This window comes from Poecile atricapillus, chromosome W (genome assembly GCF_030490865.1).
Source record: "Poecile atricapillus isolate bPoeAtr1 chromosome W, bPoeAtr1.hap1, whole genome shotgun sequence".
NCBI lineage: Eukaryota > Metazoa > Chordata > Aves > Passeriformes > Paridae > Poecile > Poecile atricapillus.
The window spans coordinates 102,594,277-102,610,920 of record NC_081288.1 but is presented as its reverse complement, the minus strand read 5'-3'; the positions used below and the strand labels follow the sequence as shown (position 1 = coordinate 102,610,920).

The 16,644-nt window shown below is 39.3% G+C and overlaps 1 protein-coding gene across 1 annotated transcript in view; it reads right to left on the bottom strand.

Moving 5' to 3' along the window:
• Positions 1-16,644, bottom strand: part of LOC131591693 (ATP-binding cassette sub-family C member 9-like) — a 69,836-nt gene that overhangs the window by 43,904 nt on the left and 9,288 nt on the right. The window contains exons 4-13 of the mRNA XM_058862640.1: positions 14,508-14,649; positions 14,018-14,139; positions 12,968-13,134; positions 12,042-12,284; positions 8,425-8,619; positions 5,768-5,932; positions 4,092-4,247; positions 2,116-2,250; positions 651-813; positions 362-399 (exon numbers count right to left, since the gene is read on the bottom strand). Coding sequence (XP_058718623.1) covers positions 362-399; positions 651-813; positions 2,116-2,250; positions 4,092-4,247; positions 5,768-5,932; positions 8,425-8,619; positions 12,042-12,284; positions 12,968-13,134; positions 14,018-14,139; positions 14,508-14,649 — 1,526 coding nt within the window. The remainder of the gene's footprint in view (positions 1-361; positions 400-650; positions 814-2,115; positions 2,251-4,091; positions 4,248-5,767; positions 5,933-8,424; positions 8,620-12,041; positions 12,285-12,967; positions 13,135-14,017; positions 14,140-14,507; positions 14,650-16,644) is intronic.

Genomic DNA, 16,644 nt, shown 5'->3' with positions numbered 1-16,644 from the left:
TTGGCTGCATTCATAAAAACTGGGGAAGAGAAATAAAATAAGTATCAGATTATAGGAAATAAGAAAAAACAATTTTACAGTAAGTGTATGATGCTAAAATAATCCAGTTATTTCCAATTCAAGTAAATTAAAACTCAAAAGGAAAATTAGTCTGCAGGAAGACATTTCCTTCCCTGAGAGTCAGAGAACTTAAACCACACCAACAAATAAGCCATGGAATTCTCTCATTTGTCCACTCTACTAAACTGAGATAAAAATCATTATGTACACAATTAATATGAAACACAAGTAAAGCATTACTCGATCCTTACTCGATTTCAGAAAACACAATTTATATGCAGAAAACATAATTTATCTTTGCTGCAGTCACAGCTGCCAGTATTATCTGAAGCCCCATTACTATAAAGCAAACTCCTAGCTGTAATGTCACAATGAAGGTAACAGAAAACTTACTGAAAAAAAAAAAAAAAAAGTATTGTATCCTTTTGAATTTCTGTGTTATGTATTTATCATGCCTTTTTATTTTAATGACATTACACACAGACAGAAGTGTCACAGGCACACCTGTATCTCTCTTTAGTTGAAGTTGGGAGGAATGCTGACATGAAAAATAGGATAATTTTCCGAGCACTAAAAAGACAGTTACTTACTGGAAAGAGACGTATGAAGTGCAAAGGTTTTGAGACTGGTGAGCTCTTTCATTCTCGTTTCTTCCACGCTTGTACAAAATATGTGCTCCCAGGCATACAGCTTTAATAGCTTAATGCCTTTGAGTATCTCATTGGTTTTCTTTAATCTCTCAGTAGAATAGTCCTTCATTTCAAGAGAAAACCAGGGAAAAAATTGATAACCATTTGTAGTCTTAATGACAAACCTCTTTTCTCTTCACTTTTGTTGTTAAATTCATTAAAAAACCAAATTTTGTTTGTTTGTGATTTTGTACAGGTGCCATACTGAGAAAAAGAATATAAAATTTCATTTTCTTTGGAGGTATTAAAATATTTACAACCATTAGGGGAAATTAAGTGACCCTTTTCTGCCAAGAAAATAACTCAAAACATTCCAGTCCTTCAAAGAGAGGATGAAACTCAAGGAGGTGGGTTAGTAGGTCAATGGTGTCCATAACAATAGACAGAAACCTAAATGTGTTTATTTGCTGATGCAAGAATCATTCTGGGATCCAGTTGTGAAAATAAGGAAGATAATTATCAATGTATTTGGCTATTTTCCCTTCACCAGTAAACAGTAATCATAACCTTTGGTAAAATCATGAGTTTTGGTAAAATCATAATCCAAAAGATGAGTCAGAGGAAGTCAGAATAGAGCATCAGGAAAGATTGAGATTATTTCTGAAATTACGCAGAGATAAATTTTCTGTACAATTTGTACAGGTTATAAAAACTGGCACAAGTCAACAGGATTGAAGTATGCTGGCAATTAGATCCATGCATCAATAATTTGTTTAACAAATATTGTGACAGAAAGGATCTCTAAATATTTGGCAATTTAAACATGAAAGACTTACTTAAAAAGTTCAAGGGTCACAGCAATAAAGTTAAAAATTAGACAAAGGAGCAGGAAACATTTCTAATTGGTGAAGTAAATGAGGCAGAAAAACAAACTTAGAGCACTAAAGAATTTAGATATGAATAGATAATAATCCAGCAGTGCCAACTGATTTTTAGAGAATACCAAAGCTTTGGCTGAGAGTAAAATGTCTCTAGACTTTACACAGGGAGGTTGTGCACATTCTTTAATACTTTCCTATTACAATTTATCAGTCACTTGCATGTTTGCTAGCATCCCATGAAATACAACATCTGCATATGGGAATAACACTTCAATGGAGTGGAATTCAGACAAAATTGTGCTAGTTGGATTAAAAATACTCATTGCAGGGAAGGCAGGTCAAGGCTCACATACTTTTCTGAGATTCTCTTCTGATGAATTTTGAGGAAGCAAGAGAAACTGAGACACAGAAAAACAGACAGGGAGGGACAGTGAAACTGAGGCTGGCCCAAATGCACACAGTGGTTTTCACTAACTACAAGAACAGAACCCAGAAACCATGTTCTCATTTCTGGATCACAAATATTACTAAAATAATTCACTTACAAGAGTGCTTTTCTGAGCCTCAGCCAGCTTGGTGGCTATGAAGTACTGGATGGGGGCTAAGAGCACAATGACAGCAGCCCCGACCAAGGCACTCACTCCCAATAGGTTATAGAGGAGGATCACACCCATTATTATCTGTGATGAGAAAAGCAACACAGGAAAAAAAAAAAGTAGATTTCAATATGCCAGAACCACTGAGAGAAAAAATGTTTGTTCTTCTAATAAACACTTAAATAGTTCAAAATGGTTCATAGGAATCAGCTGAGCCCATACTTCAGGAGATCACATTTGGAAAGTGTGGGAAATAAACCCAGAAGCCTTTTTTTTTGACATTAACTAAACAGTTTGTGTTAGTGTGTGGTAGTTCCAATTCCAGACTGGGTTTCCACAAAACTAAAGGAGCACTAAAATGATGGTGCTTGCCCTGAGGCATTTTAGAGTTCCTGGCTTCATGTCCTGTTTACACTAGAGCTTCTTACCTCACTCTGGAAGCATTCAGAGGTCTTAGGGCTGTCATAGATCACAGTTGCATTCTATTGTAGTGTCCCTGTGCAACTGCAGGCAAAGGGACATTGCAGACAGGCACTGAAGCACGAAGCAGATGTGCTGGGACTGACACAAACTGAGCTTAGGCATCAATACCATGCAGCTCTGGAGGAAAATGCTGCCTTAGGCATGCAAAGGATTTGGGAACACTTCCCACAGAAGCTTACCTGGGAATGGCTGTGGTGTGACTGCTGTGATTCTGGTTCCTGAGTTAATTCAAGCTCTGCTATATATTTCTATAAAAAGCTCCACTTTGTGGTAGAGAGATGTCCTCAGTGATAAGAGGGCATACAGAATTAGTTGCTTATCTCATACTTTTATCTCTTAAACAAGTCTGTCTTTAAATCTCCCTTCTTATTATACAACATCAGAAGTAAGAATCAATGGAGATTGACATTTTTAAAGCACTATTTAGCTTTTCAGGCTCCTGTACTGCAAATTACCATACCTAGCCACAATAACCAGATCACTTGTTCATTTAATAACTTTCAAAGTATTGATAGCAACACTTCCATCCACTTCACAGGATGTGAAACAGTGAAATGAGACCCTATATATTATCTCTAATTTGTGTTTCCATGTAGCCTTTTTTGCCTTTTTTTCATAACGTGTTTAATGACACTCTAAACCCTACCCAACCCATCAGTAGTAGTAATTGCTGACAAATAAAATAGATTACTGATACAGTGTCAGGAAATTCAGCAAAACAGATCTACTATAAGAGTTGATTCTGCCTCTTTTAAAAATTGTTTAATGTCAGTGGGATCACTGAAAGGTAAGGACTGTGCCAAACACACCCTGAGCTAAAATTCTGAAGAGATAACAGGAGTCCAAGCTTAATGGAAAATCAGCATGTCTCAGGTCATTAAGTTATTGGCATTTTTGAAGATTTCTTTCAAGCTAAATAATCTCAGCCTTTCCTTCCTACAGATCTGCCTCCATTTCTTTCCCAGCCTTGTTAAGAAGCAGAAGTGTTCAGTGACTAACTTTGCTTAGATGAGAGCTCCTCTGAGCATTGTCAGTGTCAGTGTTCATGCTGCTGTTAGATTCAGCCATGGAGCAGGATTCAATTGCTGTTGGTCCTGCCACAAAACCCAGTTACAAGTGGACACTGCAGAAGTAATGCTTAGGGCTGATGCCAGGTGGCAAAATAAAAGCAATGAATTTGTGTCAGCAGTGGAAGAAATATGAACAGGAAAAGGAGGTCCTCATTCTTCAAGTCATGGACATGGAAATCCTGCTAAAAAACCCCTCTCTCTTCACTGGCCCTTGGAGAGACACCTTTTCAGCCATTGGGCCACCTTTCTGTTTGTTAATCTTAGTTTTAAGTGCAGGTTCCCCTCTGGATTTTGTAGCAGTATCCCAGACATGCACTCTCCTCAACCAGGCAGGAGGATCTCTGAAATCAGGCCCTTACGTGGATGCTCTACCTGGACAGGCATTGCCCACAGATTGGGGCACAGGAACAAGAACCACATCAATTGGTTGGTTTCTATGGCAACCAAGTTATTGATTTGTCCCAGTGTCATCTCTCCCATGGACAAATTGGATGTAGAAAGCCTCAGGATCTTATTATATATCATTGCCTGTAAGAAAGGGGGGGAAAAGGAAGTCCTTAAAATGATGTAATTATAAAAGAACAGTAGTAGTGCAATGTTTCAAACTACATCATCAGCCTTTGCCTAGGACAGCCCTTCTGCCAGTCTCTCGCCTGAGACAGAGAGAGTTAGAGACAGAGTGAGAAAAAGCACAAGAGAGAGAACTGACTTTAAAAAATTCCAATTCTTCTTAAAAGGTTTGTTGCTTAATGCAGACCTAAAATAGAACAAAAAATGACAACAAAATATCAAAATTTAGGAAGTCAGCCAAAGAATCTTTTTTAACAAGCATTTGGTGAGCCTGCTTTTCTGTGACACTGTCTGTCAAAGAGATCCTTGTTTCTGAGAAGACAGGTAAATTCATGCTGTGAAGGTTGATCAGAATGGGTATGTATTCCTTTGGATTTCTCTTGCTTACCTGGCCATTTCTTTCCATAAAATTTGTAGGAGTTTAACAGGGTTTAAAATTAATCAGGGCTAATATCTAAATTTTAAAGACAAATACTGTGAGCCCAGTTTGCAGTTATGACCAAACATCAAACACCGCAGCTCCAAGGAAGTTTTAAAAAATAATTTGTCCTTTTTGATGAAATTTATTTTCATGAAAAAAGTATATCCTGTGGAATTAATCAGAACTGCCTGGTGAATTAAATCAGCTGCATATGCTCCTAAGAGTCCTAATTTTGGTATGGGAGAGTCACAAATAAGAAGTCACAAAAAGGAAATAATCAGGTGCTGTTTCATCCTTAAGTCTGTACCATCTATCCTGGGAGAGGGCAGAAAATATTTGAAGCCGCTCCATCAATCAGAGCAAGTACCAAAAAAAAAGCTTCTATGCTGAGATGATATTCCCATGGTAAATTACATCTGGCAAAACATCAGTTCCTCCTTCTGGATTGCTACTACTGCCCATGGAGTTTGGTTTGTGCAGAGCCCTGCTACACCTCCTCCACATGCTAGGCCAGAGCTGCTGGCTCCAGCTCATAAACAAGGCTCTCAGAGAGGGTTAAGGGATGCTGGGGTTACAGACACAGCCCTGCAGATGAATCACTCCCATCCCACAGGGCTCTGTGCTAAAGGGCATAAATATCTAGAGTTACCACTCCCGATGCATGCACAGCATTCCCATAAAACAAGGACACTCTGCAGATCACTCTGTCCACAGTCAGCAGAAGCAAACTCATAAGCAAATGAACAAAGCAGATGCAGAGCCAAAATGACACTGCTGATCTTCATCTATCTCTCATTATCAGCAAAGATATGTTTTTATATGCATGGGTTTTTATGGGTGTTAAACTTCCAACAGATCAGAATGATGGGATTAGTTTTTAGCAAAAGGAATTGCTGCCAGCAGTTTGCCAGCACTACTTTGTCCAGTTTTCTGTATAAAAATACAGCACATATCTTCTCTGAAACCATAATTTCAAGTCAGTCTTCAGATAACAGGACAAAGGAAAGCACAAAGCTGGAGCTGTTATTAGTGAATCTTCTGGCAGATCTTTGCTCACCAGTAAGGCACCCCGGAGGTTGATGCCAGTCTCTGTAGTCACATAGTAAGAGGCCTGCAGGAATGTTCTCTGCAGAATAAGGGCCAGGAACAGAAGGACTGCCAAGACATAAACATTCCTGAGGAATTCCTCTGATGAAAGGTAGGAGTTTGATGGATCCTTCACCTGAATAGAAAGGAAAAAATCATGCAAGTGCCATAGGAGGGACTGTATATTCCTGAAAAGCTGGAAACAAGCAAGTTTAATCATTGCATTAGAATAAAACATAATGATGGTATTATGCGAAAGTTACCGAAATCAGATTTCTCACTGACCTCTATATCAAAAATCATTTGGATACAAATTTAAAACTCCACTCCTGGTCAAAAGACTGAGGATTAAGATGTTTTAGCAGTTCTAAAATGATTTAGTTTTAGCAGGAAAGGAACAATAAGATCACCATGTCTGCCTTGTCTTTAGTTTCCCTATCAAATTCTGGTGATTTGTAGGACAGAAATGCTAATCAGTAGAAAATAAAGCTCATTCCACCTGCCCCACTGAGAAGCTGCAAGAAAATATTTTTTAATATATGGGATTAGTTATTATGTTGCTTTTGCATATCATGGAAACAATTCCTTCCACAAATATAGTCAATGATAGCCATAAACTCTGAATAATATAAGATTATATATGCCAGTATTCTGCACAAAACTAGGTTTAAATGCCTCAACATTGAAGAGAAAAAAATCTTTTTTAAAGCTCTTTGTTTTAATTTTCTAGCTTTTGTGTTCACTGTTCTGCTCTGTTTCAGGCAGAAAAGGAAACAAATGTACCAAAATACTCCAAGGAAGACTGTTCCTTTGGTATTTCCGACCCAGTTGGAAGCAGGATGTACTGGAATTCTTGCAGGGGGAAAAAAAAAAATAAGAAGAAGAAGAAGAAGAAAAAAGGAAAAACCCTTGTTCTACTGAAATATCCAGCCTGATTCTGAGATGACAAGTATGGGCATATAAGAAATATAAGAAAGAAAGCCATCTGCCCAAGAGCCTTTGAAAAAATGGTTGTTTAAGTGCATGAATAGTGAGATAAATATATTTGAAAACTTTTCTCTTAGTCTTCTGCTGCATCTAACTTCCCCTTGTTTTCATAGTGGGGATATCAATAAGAAAATAACATTTTTTTTCAATGTATATAGAGTTATCAGGAATTAAGGCAGAATAAGCATAAAATTAAATGTATTCACATTAATTGAAACTAGAGAGAATTTAAAGGAAAAATGTTTAATAGCAAGACCAAGAGAAAGTTTATCAAAATCCATAAATTATAGGCAAATGCATTCTGAAATGTATCCAAGAGAAATAGGGACTGTCACCAAGCCAAGTGCTTTCAAGAACTCCAATGATTCCAATCTTCCCTTTAGCCAATGCTCATTTAAACTTTAAAAAGCCACAACTGACTCCACCACACTAAAGAGCGCAAAAGATAAAGGAAACAGACAAGGTACAGATTCCTAAATCTGAGATCCAGAAATTATTTTCAAGCTCAAATACTTTGTTTGTTCACCATGCAAAAAACTCCAACATTTTTGAAGGCAAAATATGCACTTTGCCTTGTAACCCTGTTGCTCAAATCCAGAATGTGCAGGTTCAAAGATGATAAAAATCTTTGTTTGACAAGGTGTACAATTAAACTCTCCTTCAGTGCATTGAAAGCCTCAAGCCAAATTGCGACCATCAATCAAGAAAATGAATGTCAGGAGTGAGCAGCCAAGAAAAAGATATTTGGATAGTGATGATAGTCAATATCTGGACAGGGAAACACTAATCCATTATATATCCATCTGCTCATTCAGAGATAAAACACTCCAAAAACTGTATGGAGATATTTCTCTGTCAGAAGACAAATGCAGGAAAACGCCTTTGTCATTTCTTCTCTGCTGCCAGTAAAATAATTTTACCTGTATCTTTTCATTACTTACTCATAAATTCTTTTTCTTGTGATAGAAAATGTTTTTTATCAGAGGCTTGCTCAGCATTTAGAGATGATCCCTGAAAGTTCAGTCTCAGTGAAACTTGAAATGAGCACTGATCTGGCATCTCTTGTGCACCTCTAGTATCAAGAACACCATTGAGTAAAGTGCATACTTTTCAATTTCGCAGTATGTGCCAACACAGTTCATCACAGCAGAAAGCAATACAATCAGCCACAAACAGGGGCTGGCTACTGTCATCTTCCCAGTAAAAAAACAGATTTGAGAGAACTCAAAACTGTCAGTGAAGTATAAACTGACAAATGGACAGGAGTCAAGAAAAATCCCCAGGCTGGATGCATCACTGAGGCACCACCAGTGTGTGTCCTGCCTGAAACTAACAGGCACAGTTGAAGAGGAGCAGAAAAAGTCATTCGTTCTTCCCAAAACTGCTGGGATGACTCCATCAAGAGAGACAGCTGGGAAGCTGGGAGAAGCCTCCATGATCTGTGTCCCATTCCTACCAAGGCTCCCACTGCTCAGGTTTATAACCTGACTGTCTCTCACAATAGAAATACTCCATTTGGGTGAAACCATGATATAACAGTGATGACCACAGACCTAGCAAAGCACGCAGCCAGATATCTTAAATATCTGATATGACTCTAAAACTACTACCAGAGCCTTCCAATCCACATTGTCAAGTTACCTTTTCTGTGGTATTTGTATTATTGGTTGTGTTCTGGAAGCCCTGAACAATGCCAGAAATGCAGAGTGGCCCAGCAAAGCCCAGCAGGTCGGCCAGGTAGCGGAATGTGCTGCTGAGCAGGATTGGCCGTCCAAAAGCACTGTACATGGCCAACCAAATGGAGGGACTCTGGTTGGGATGATCCTCCACCTTTTTCTGAAAAACAGAAACAGGTACACAGTGCATTAAGAGAAGTCTCCCAAGTTTTATATGGCAACACTCCTGGATGCCCAAAAGACTCCTGAAAGGTGGTTTGGACCAGGTGAGGCAGCAAACATTGTAATTATCAACATATTGCAGACACTTTTCACAGCAAATTCCAATTCTGCCTCCCCTTGGTAACTGGTTTCTCACCTCTATATCCCACCACTTTCCTCAATCTGTGAACACAGGAATGCAAGCACAGATTATCATCCTGGCAGGCAGCCATTGTCCCTTGTCACATGTGTGCTCAGGGAAAGATCTGACCTTTCAGCCCTTTGCTCATGTGGGTAATCCTGGTTTTGCAAGCTGCAAAGGCTTCTGATTGCAGGAAAAACGCATTACAATTACAAGAATATAGTTTAATTTAATTTATCTGGGATTTTTTCCATTTCTTGGATGCCTTCCAGGATGACATACTTCAACCAATGATAACTGTGCTCAAACAGATGAAAGCAGCAGATCAGGATGGGAGGTAAGAGTAAATCAACCAAGGGTCCTTTATAACCTTCAGATCTGTGAATTTACACAGTATCACAGCTCTTGGCTAAAACACCAACCAGCAGATATGGTTTTGTGTAATCAGAGGACTTCTGATATCTCTGAGGTCCTTTCAGTTTAACAAAGGAAGAGTTTTACTGACCAGAGCCATGCTCTGCAGAGTGCTTCCTTGCACTTCAGGCAGTAGCTTTTGACACTTTAAACAAACATCTGTCATTTCTCAAGTAGCACAAATGCCTGTAAACTGCAAGCCAAGCCAAGCCCTCTTGAGCATTCACAGAGACATTTTAAGCACAGCCAAGCAACAACTACTCCTCGCCCCAGCAAGTTCACCAAAGAAAAAGCTAACATGGCTGTAACCTGCCTGGCTGCCTCATGTCTTTTTTCCCCCTCTTTTCCCAGTTTTTCCCTTTTATGCCATTTCACAGTGAGATGGATTATATACAAGGTGCCAAAAATGTGCAGGTGGGTCAGGTGGCTGCCAGAGACTGGGCCAGGCCAATGCCAATCAGCATAGGAAGGAGAAATAAGCACCATGGGGTCAAATTAGATCTACCATTTCAGAAAGGGGTAAGAATGAAACCGCTTCCTCTGAGGACAGAAAGAGCAGAAGGGCCTTCTGTAACTTGTCCAGACAAAAGGCTCTGAATTTGTGACCTAATGGGTTTTGAGCCTGAGTGCCCTAAAAAGGTTAGTCACCCCCCTCAAATAAATGATTAATAACTTTACCAGCTTGAGAGGAGCTATGTTAATTTATTGGGTAAACGGCTGCCATCTTTTGGGGAAAAATTTTTTTATATTATTCTGGGCATTCAATTAATAGTAAATTTGTTAAATGGCAACAGTAAACCCTTATTTCTCTAACAATTTAAGAACCATTTTCACTGTTACTGCAATTCACACATTGCTCATCACTATATGAAATCTGTTTCCTTTTCACTGGAAAAAAATACTAATTAAATTATCTGATTTATTGCTAAACACTTATTTTTCTTCTTTTTTTAAATCCGGACTTCATATTAGCTGAAGCATGAAGAGGGGAGAAAGACCTTTTTCTAATCATAATGTGTTTTCCAGAATGGTCCTCGAGTGTTATGGGCTTGCATAGAACGTTGTGGTGTGAGAATTGATACAATTATTTCTATTTTCATAGCATGCAGAAGAGATAGCAAGACAAAGTCATGTGATCTATCTCAAAGGCATTTCACAATACTGAGTATTCAGGGTCATGTTCAGCATCTTTCTTCAAGGTGTGAGAAATGTTTGGGAAGGAACAGGAGTTTTCCCTCTGCAGGGCCATGGAGCACAGCTGAGATCAGCTATCTCCAGGCACAGGCAGAAGTAACCCCACTTAATCCAGAGGAGGCTGTGGGGGTCCCCTCCCCAGTTGCAGATTAGTGTAAAATACACACTTGGCAGTAGAGACAGTGACATATCACCTCCTCCAGATTGCAGACCACACATCAGTCTGAAAAATTTTCCTAATTCTGTGGCTGTTTTCTGTCCCAACCAGGCACAAGCCAATGCATTTCTCCACAGGAATGAACTGCAGTGAGTCCCACTGCCTGGCTCCTTGGATTTGCTTTAGCCATTTGGTTTACTTTAACTTTATCTACAAAATACCAGTTTACTTCGGGGTTGTAGCCTGTTTTTGAATAGTAGCACAAATGCGCTAGAGTCTGTGGTAATCTCAAGACTTTAGACAACTACAGAACACAAAATATCTGATGTAACAGAGCATCAGAAATGTAGATGAGTGTAAATGCATACATAACTTTTATGCAAGTGTTTATATGTGTATGACGCACACTGAGGGAGGCTACACACTGAAAGTTTGTGCTCATGCACACAAGAAATGCACATTTGACTCGCCTTTTGGCAACTGAACCACATTTTTGTGCAGGCACAGACAGTACCTGCAGATGTGAATGAGCTACAGACAAATGCTGGCACCCAGCTATTGTGTCTGTCATCAAGAATGGCACAGACTCAGGTCCTTGGGCCACGTAGGTGTGCATCCCTCTCTGTCCTCTTTAAGTAGGGTTTAGGCACCTTAAGGACCTGGTCTAAGGGATGCACCTCTCCCAGGCTGCTATGAAAAGCTCAGTTCCAAAAACTCAGTAGCTTTCTGCCTAAAGAAGAAGGATCTTTATCTCTGGTCTCTGTAACCCTCAAATGCAGAAGGAAAGACAAGCAACCTATACCTATTAAGATATAAAATATTGTGCTGATAACTGTTTCATCTCAGAAGGTACAGAAAGGAGCCTGCAGCTCCATCAGCTGCTGGGAACAAAGAGCTGCCTAAATGCATCCAGAAGTTTCCCTGGAAAATCCTGCCCTATCTAGTGAGTTTTCCCAACCATGCTTTCTTGTACTGGGTCTGGCTGGGATGGAGTTAATTTTATTCATAGCAGCCTCTATGGTTCTGTGTTTGGGATTGGTGACTAAATCACTGCTAAGACACCAGTGTTTTGGCTATTCTTGACGTGTGGTTTTGGCTGTTTCTCTGTCTGGAGGAAAAAAAAAAAGAAAGGTGAAGATAAGTGTTTCCAGCTGAAACTATGGACAGAATGTCTTCCAGTTTCATAAGTAGCTAAGATTTAAACAAATCTTTCACTATTAAAATCTAGCAAGTGTTCAGTCTATTGTGGTTTTAGTTTCCAGTTGCACTCAGTTTGGCAACTTTCTCCTGCTATAAATTCACTGAAAACCAAACAGTAACTATTGGATTGGAACTTCCTATGCCAATGTTTCACCTTGGAACAAACAGTCCTAAATAAAAAATTCCTAAAACAAGGATTTCTTGAAAACTGAAGAAATTCAAGTGACACTTTGGTTTTCTAAGACCAAACAGTGACATGGACACCTGTTACTACCTTTTGTTCTTCATAGGCTTCTTTGAGACAGACATAATTTGTCAGTGCTCTCATTGCAATTGGGAGCTTCCCAATTGCCTTCAGGTCCACAGGTTTCTTGTGTGCAGAAATAATGAGTGTGTTCATCCACCAATAAGTTGCCTTTGAGAGCAAATTGACAAATGGCTGCAGGAACCTCACTCCCAGATCCTGCAGATCCTCTGGAGGCTTCACTTTCTGAGGGTTCATGAAAAACACATACTTCTGCAGAGGAGAAAACAGACAAACATGAGCTCAGAAATTGTCTTATTGATAGTAATTTTTTAGTAAAAACTATATGCAAGACAACCACAGACTCAAATTTGCTTTTAAAGGTAATTATATGTTGAATTTAAATATAAATTTGCATGCAAATAGGATTATTTCCATTTTGACAGATAACTGGCAAACAATTGAGCAACATGGGATGTGGATACTGCTCTGAACCCTATCAGTACCACCTATCTCAAGATGAACAACAGTAAAAATGAATTCTTGGGAGATAATTTTATTTTAAGTTATCATTGCTAAGAACATATGTTAACTTACAGATTCACTACATAAATAGTTCATCAGCACTAACACAGCACATATTTTACAGACTGCATCCACCTATACCCTCCTCATGTGCACAAATATACATCTATCTACACAAATATGTGTGCACTTTGTGTGGATAGATGCACACAGGCACACACATACACACCAAGCCTAGGGATACATCAAGGACATACATTTTAAAAATATTTAAATCACCACTGATTTCCACAAAATTAACCAAATCTTTATGGCTAAGCTAAACTTGGGCCTAAACTTGACACAAGGCAGAGCTTCTGGAACTAAGGAGACATCTTTACCCCCAGGATACCACTGATATTCTTCCAGATCCTGAGGAAGAAGCCACATACCCTGACTCGGATGACATTGATCTCCACAGCCATCAGCAGCCCATAGAGGATGACCATGATTCCAGTGATGCAGAAACGCAGCTGAGAAAAAGGCACCCCGTCCTGGCAGTATCTGACAAGCTTGATGGTTTTTGTAACAAAGGCCATTATCCAGTAAAGGAACAAGGCTGTAAAACAGGTGCACATGCATAATTTAAAAATAAATTAATAAATAAGTGTAATTACAGTTTATTAGCTTCCATGGCTTGATACAGTGCAGGCACACTGATCCTCTATGTCACCAGCCACTGTTTTCTTTCCTGGGCCACAACCCTTCAAACAGATCCACAATGGCAAATCTTCATGCAGGTACGAAGTCCACTAAAGGAGACTTAATCTGAAGGGAAACTTTGTTCTTATAATGAAGGAAAAGGCACATAACTTAACAAAAGTCATGTTGCCTCTTAGAAAAAGCAGGGTGTATCCCAAGTGAGAATATGGAAATGTGCTCATTTTGGAAAAGAGTTTATGGAACTTAGTGTTATCCTGCATCCTGGCTGGTATCTGTCAGGGGCTTGTTCAGGTGGTTGAGCTACATGCAATTTGGACAATATACTTGTATGGAACATTAATCTGCAATGTCTGGTCTGACCATCTCCTGACTGAGAGAGCAGATAGGATAATGTCAGAATCAACTGCAAAAGATGTTGAGAAAAAGCAGTATCTGCACAGGAGAGTTTGTAATCACTACTCAAAGTGGCCTTTTGAAATAGCCCTTTTGAATGCAGACAAGTTTTTCCTCAAAATTATCAGCAGTGTTAAAAAAACCCTAAAAGATCGCAATAAAAATGCATCAGGCATTCTCTTTTGTAATTATTTTAGAAGTAGTTTTCAGTGTGTACCTTATGAAAGGTGCAGTAACTCCTATATTGCCAGTTGCAAGAGCAGAGCGCTATTCCTCTCTGCTTTAATATTCTCACACATTCCACCATCCTCTTCAATCTATACAAGCTGACTTTGGCTAAAATACTGGGATTTGTAGGAGTATATAAATATCAGACTTAGACTTACCCAACAGTAACTTTGGAAAGTTGGATGTTTCAATATTATGGTAATAGACTATGGATACAGTGGCAGCCACAAATCCCATTATAGCTGGTAGAAAGAGATGCAGGTGGCGAGATTTCATTTGTCTGAAAATAAATATGGTATAAATTAGTGAATTTGGTGCCTTTTTTTCATCATTGTGTGAAACCATAGGTGTTCTGCTAATCTATGGAAGAGGACAAACATGAATTTCTTGGAGACAAAATGTGTGTGTCCTTGTGAGTGCTTAACTTCGATCAATATTTGCTTGCCATTAGAGCTCGAGAGAAGAATAAAATGCTAAGAACAACGGCTTCACCTTGATCCCATTACAACCTGGACAGTTCATTAAAAGATTCCATGAACTTTTTTGGGGGAAAACCTCCTGATGCTTTACTAGCCAGCCCATCAGACATTAACACTGTTCATTAACAAATGCAATTGGCATGGTGATCCACCAAACTCTTCCACTTACGTGTCAGAAACAATCCCCTCTGCTATCTCACACACATGCATAAACAGCAGGGTGAACGTCAGGATCCATCGCAGGTTGTGCCCAGGGAAGTGAAGCCAGGTATTGTGGTGAATCTGCACTTTGGAGCTCTGGCTTCCCCAGCCTGGGAAATGATAGCAAGGAAAGACAAAAGTTATCTCACAGCCAGTCAGTGACTGATCTGGTTATCAATTTTCTGGGCCACATGTATATGCAATTGATACAAACCCCCTACAAAATTACAGGGGCTGTTGTTAGTAAAAAGATGACCCAGCAGAGTCTCAGTTGCCCCGTAATTTAAATCAAACCCTGAAGACAATGAGACTTTTTCCAAATTACAATCAAAGAGAAGTTGTTCCTGGGCAAGGAAAATTATAAGAAAACAACAACAAAAATTAAACCACTCCAAGCAGCACCCTCAGACAACAGGGACTGAAAGATCTGACATGATGGCATTCTCACATCTCTCACAGTTACAGACAAAGCAGGAAAAATTTCCTACTGATGTAAAAGTTGCATCCTCAAATGAAGCCTCAAAGAGATGCATTTACTTGAAACAAGTAATATTTCAGGCCTGTTTCAGGCCTGGTTGGGAGCACAGTCTGAGTGGAGGCTGAACAGTGATTTCACAGCTTCTCTCCCTCAGGTGCAGCCCGGCCTCCAAGGCCTCTGCATTCCTGGCCCTTCAGAGCTCCCAAACAGTGCCACAACTCAAATTAATCAACAAATTAAACTTGAAGCCTATTTCCATGTCATCACCTCAGATATCACCAGCCCTTTCCAGGCGAGATCCTCTCTGAGGCCAGCAACAGCAAGAAGTGGGTCACAGAGGATATGAGGGAGGTGACAGGGCTGGGGAAGCTGAGGTCTGACCACAGGTTGGCTTCTCATGGTGGTGAGCCTTGGCCTCTGTCTCTTCCCACACAGGTACAGGGCTTTCCTGAGTCAGTAAGCCCAAAAGTCCCTCTTACTGTAAGGCAGCTCCTGGAATACCCTGACAGGCTTCCCTAAGCCCATAGAGAATCCAAACAACAACACATTTTGGGGAAGTAAAGAAACCAAACAAAAGGAAACAAAACTAACTCAATTTAAAACCCAGGATGTGCTTTTGCTACACAAGGATGCAACATCTCATCGTGCTTAGAGGCTTATTAGGTAACTCAGGATCACATAAACCAAAACTGAAGTTTATTCATTCTTGGAAATTGTCAGCATTTCACCATTTCATCCTTCTTTAAGACACAAAATACAGCAAGAACAAATTATTCTGTCTTCTCCATAGCTATCTAAAGCATTTTCTATAGTTCTCTAAGACTTTTCTAATCTTATGTGATTTTCTTTGACCTTGCTCCTGTCTTTGTCTCTCCCATGCTGCTTTTCATTTTCTCTTTGTGCACAAACACAGCTCATCACCAAATTTCTGGTTTGGAGCCAGTCTGTACTGTGGACTCCAGCTGGGTTTTAATGTTCTGTTCAACAATGATTTGTCCTGATAATTAGCATACAAAATAGAAAACACAGAATGACATACTTAAATAACATACAATTTAGAATATTATATTTTTTCCTAACATAGTTACAAAATAGAGGGAATTTTCAGTGGCTGCAATACTATTTCAAAATTAATTGGCTAATACCTCTAAAAATATTGAAGCAGAACTTGATGTTAGAGTGTTCTAAAATATTATCTCTACCCTCAGACTTTGCAGTGTACTTCCATCAAACACTTCTGCACAAAACCCCGTCCTTCAAGAATGACTTGCATCTCACCTCGAAGGAAGAGCCAGCACTAAAGTAAAAATCCAGCATTGTTGGAGAGTTTCCATAACCCTGGGGTTGCCTTCTAGTCTTTATAATTTGTTAGAATTTGTTGCTTATTCTCATGCTTAATTATTTAATTAGTTTTTAGTCACTGGATCATGTCACAGTTATGTACAGTGTCTTAGCCCACAGGTTCCTGTAGCATTTTATTCAACCACTTTGGAGTCTTTTTGCATGATGAAAACCCTTAAATCTCATGTTCAAATACAAACCTTCAAGTCCCATATTCAAACCTTCCTTGTGGAAGAAATGCACTTCCATCTCCACATGCAACACCAGGAAATTAACATGGAAGAAT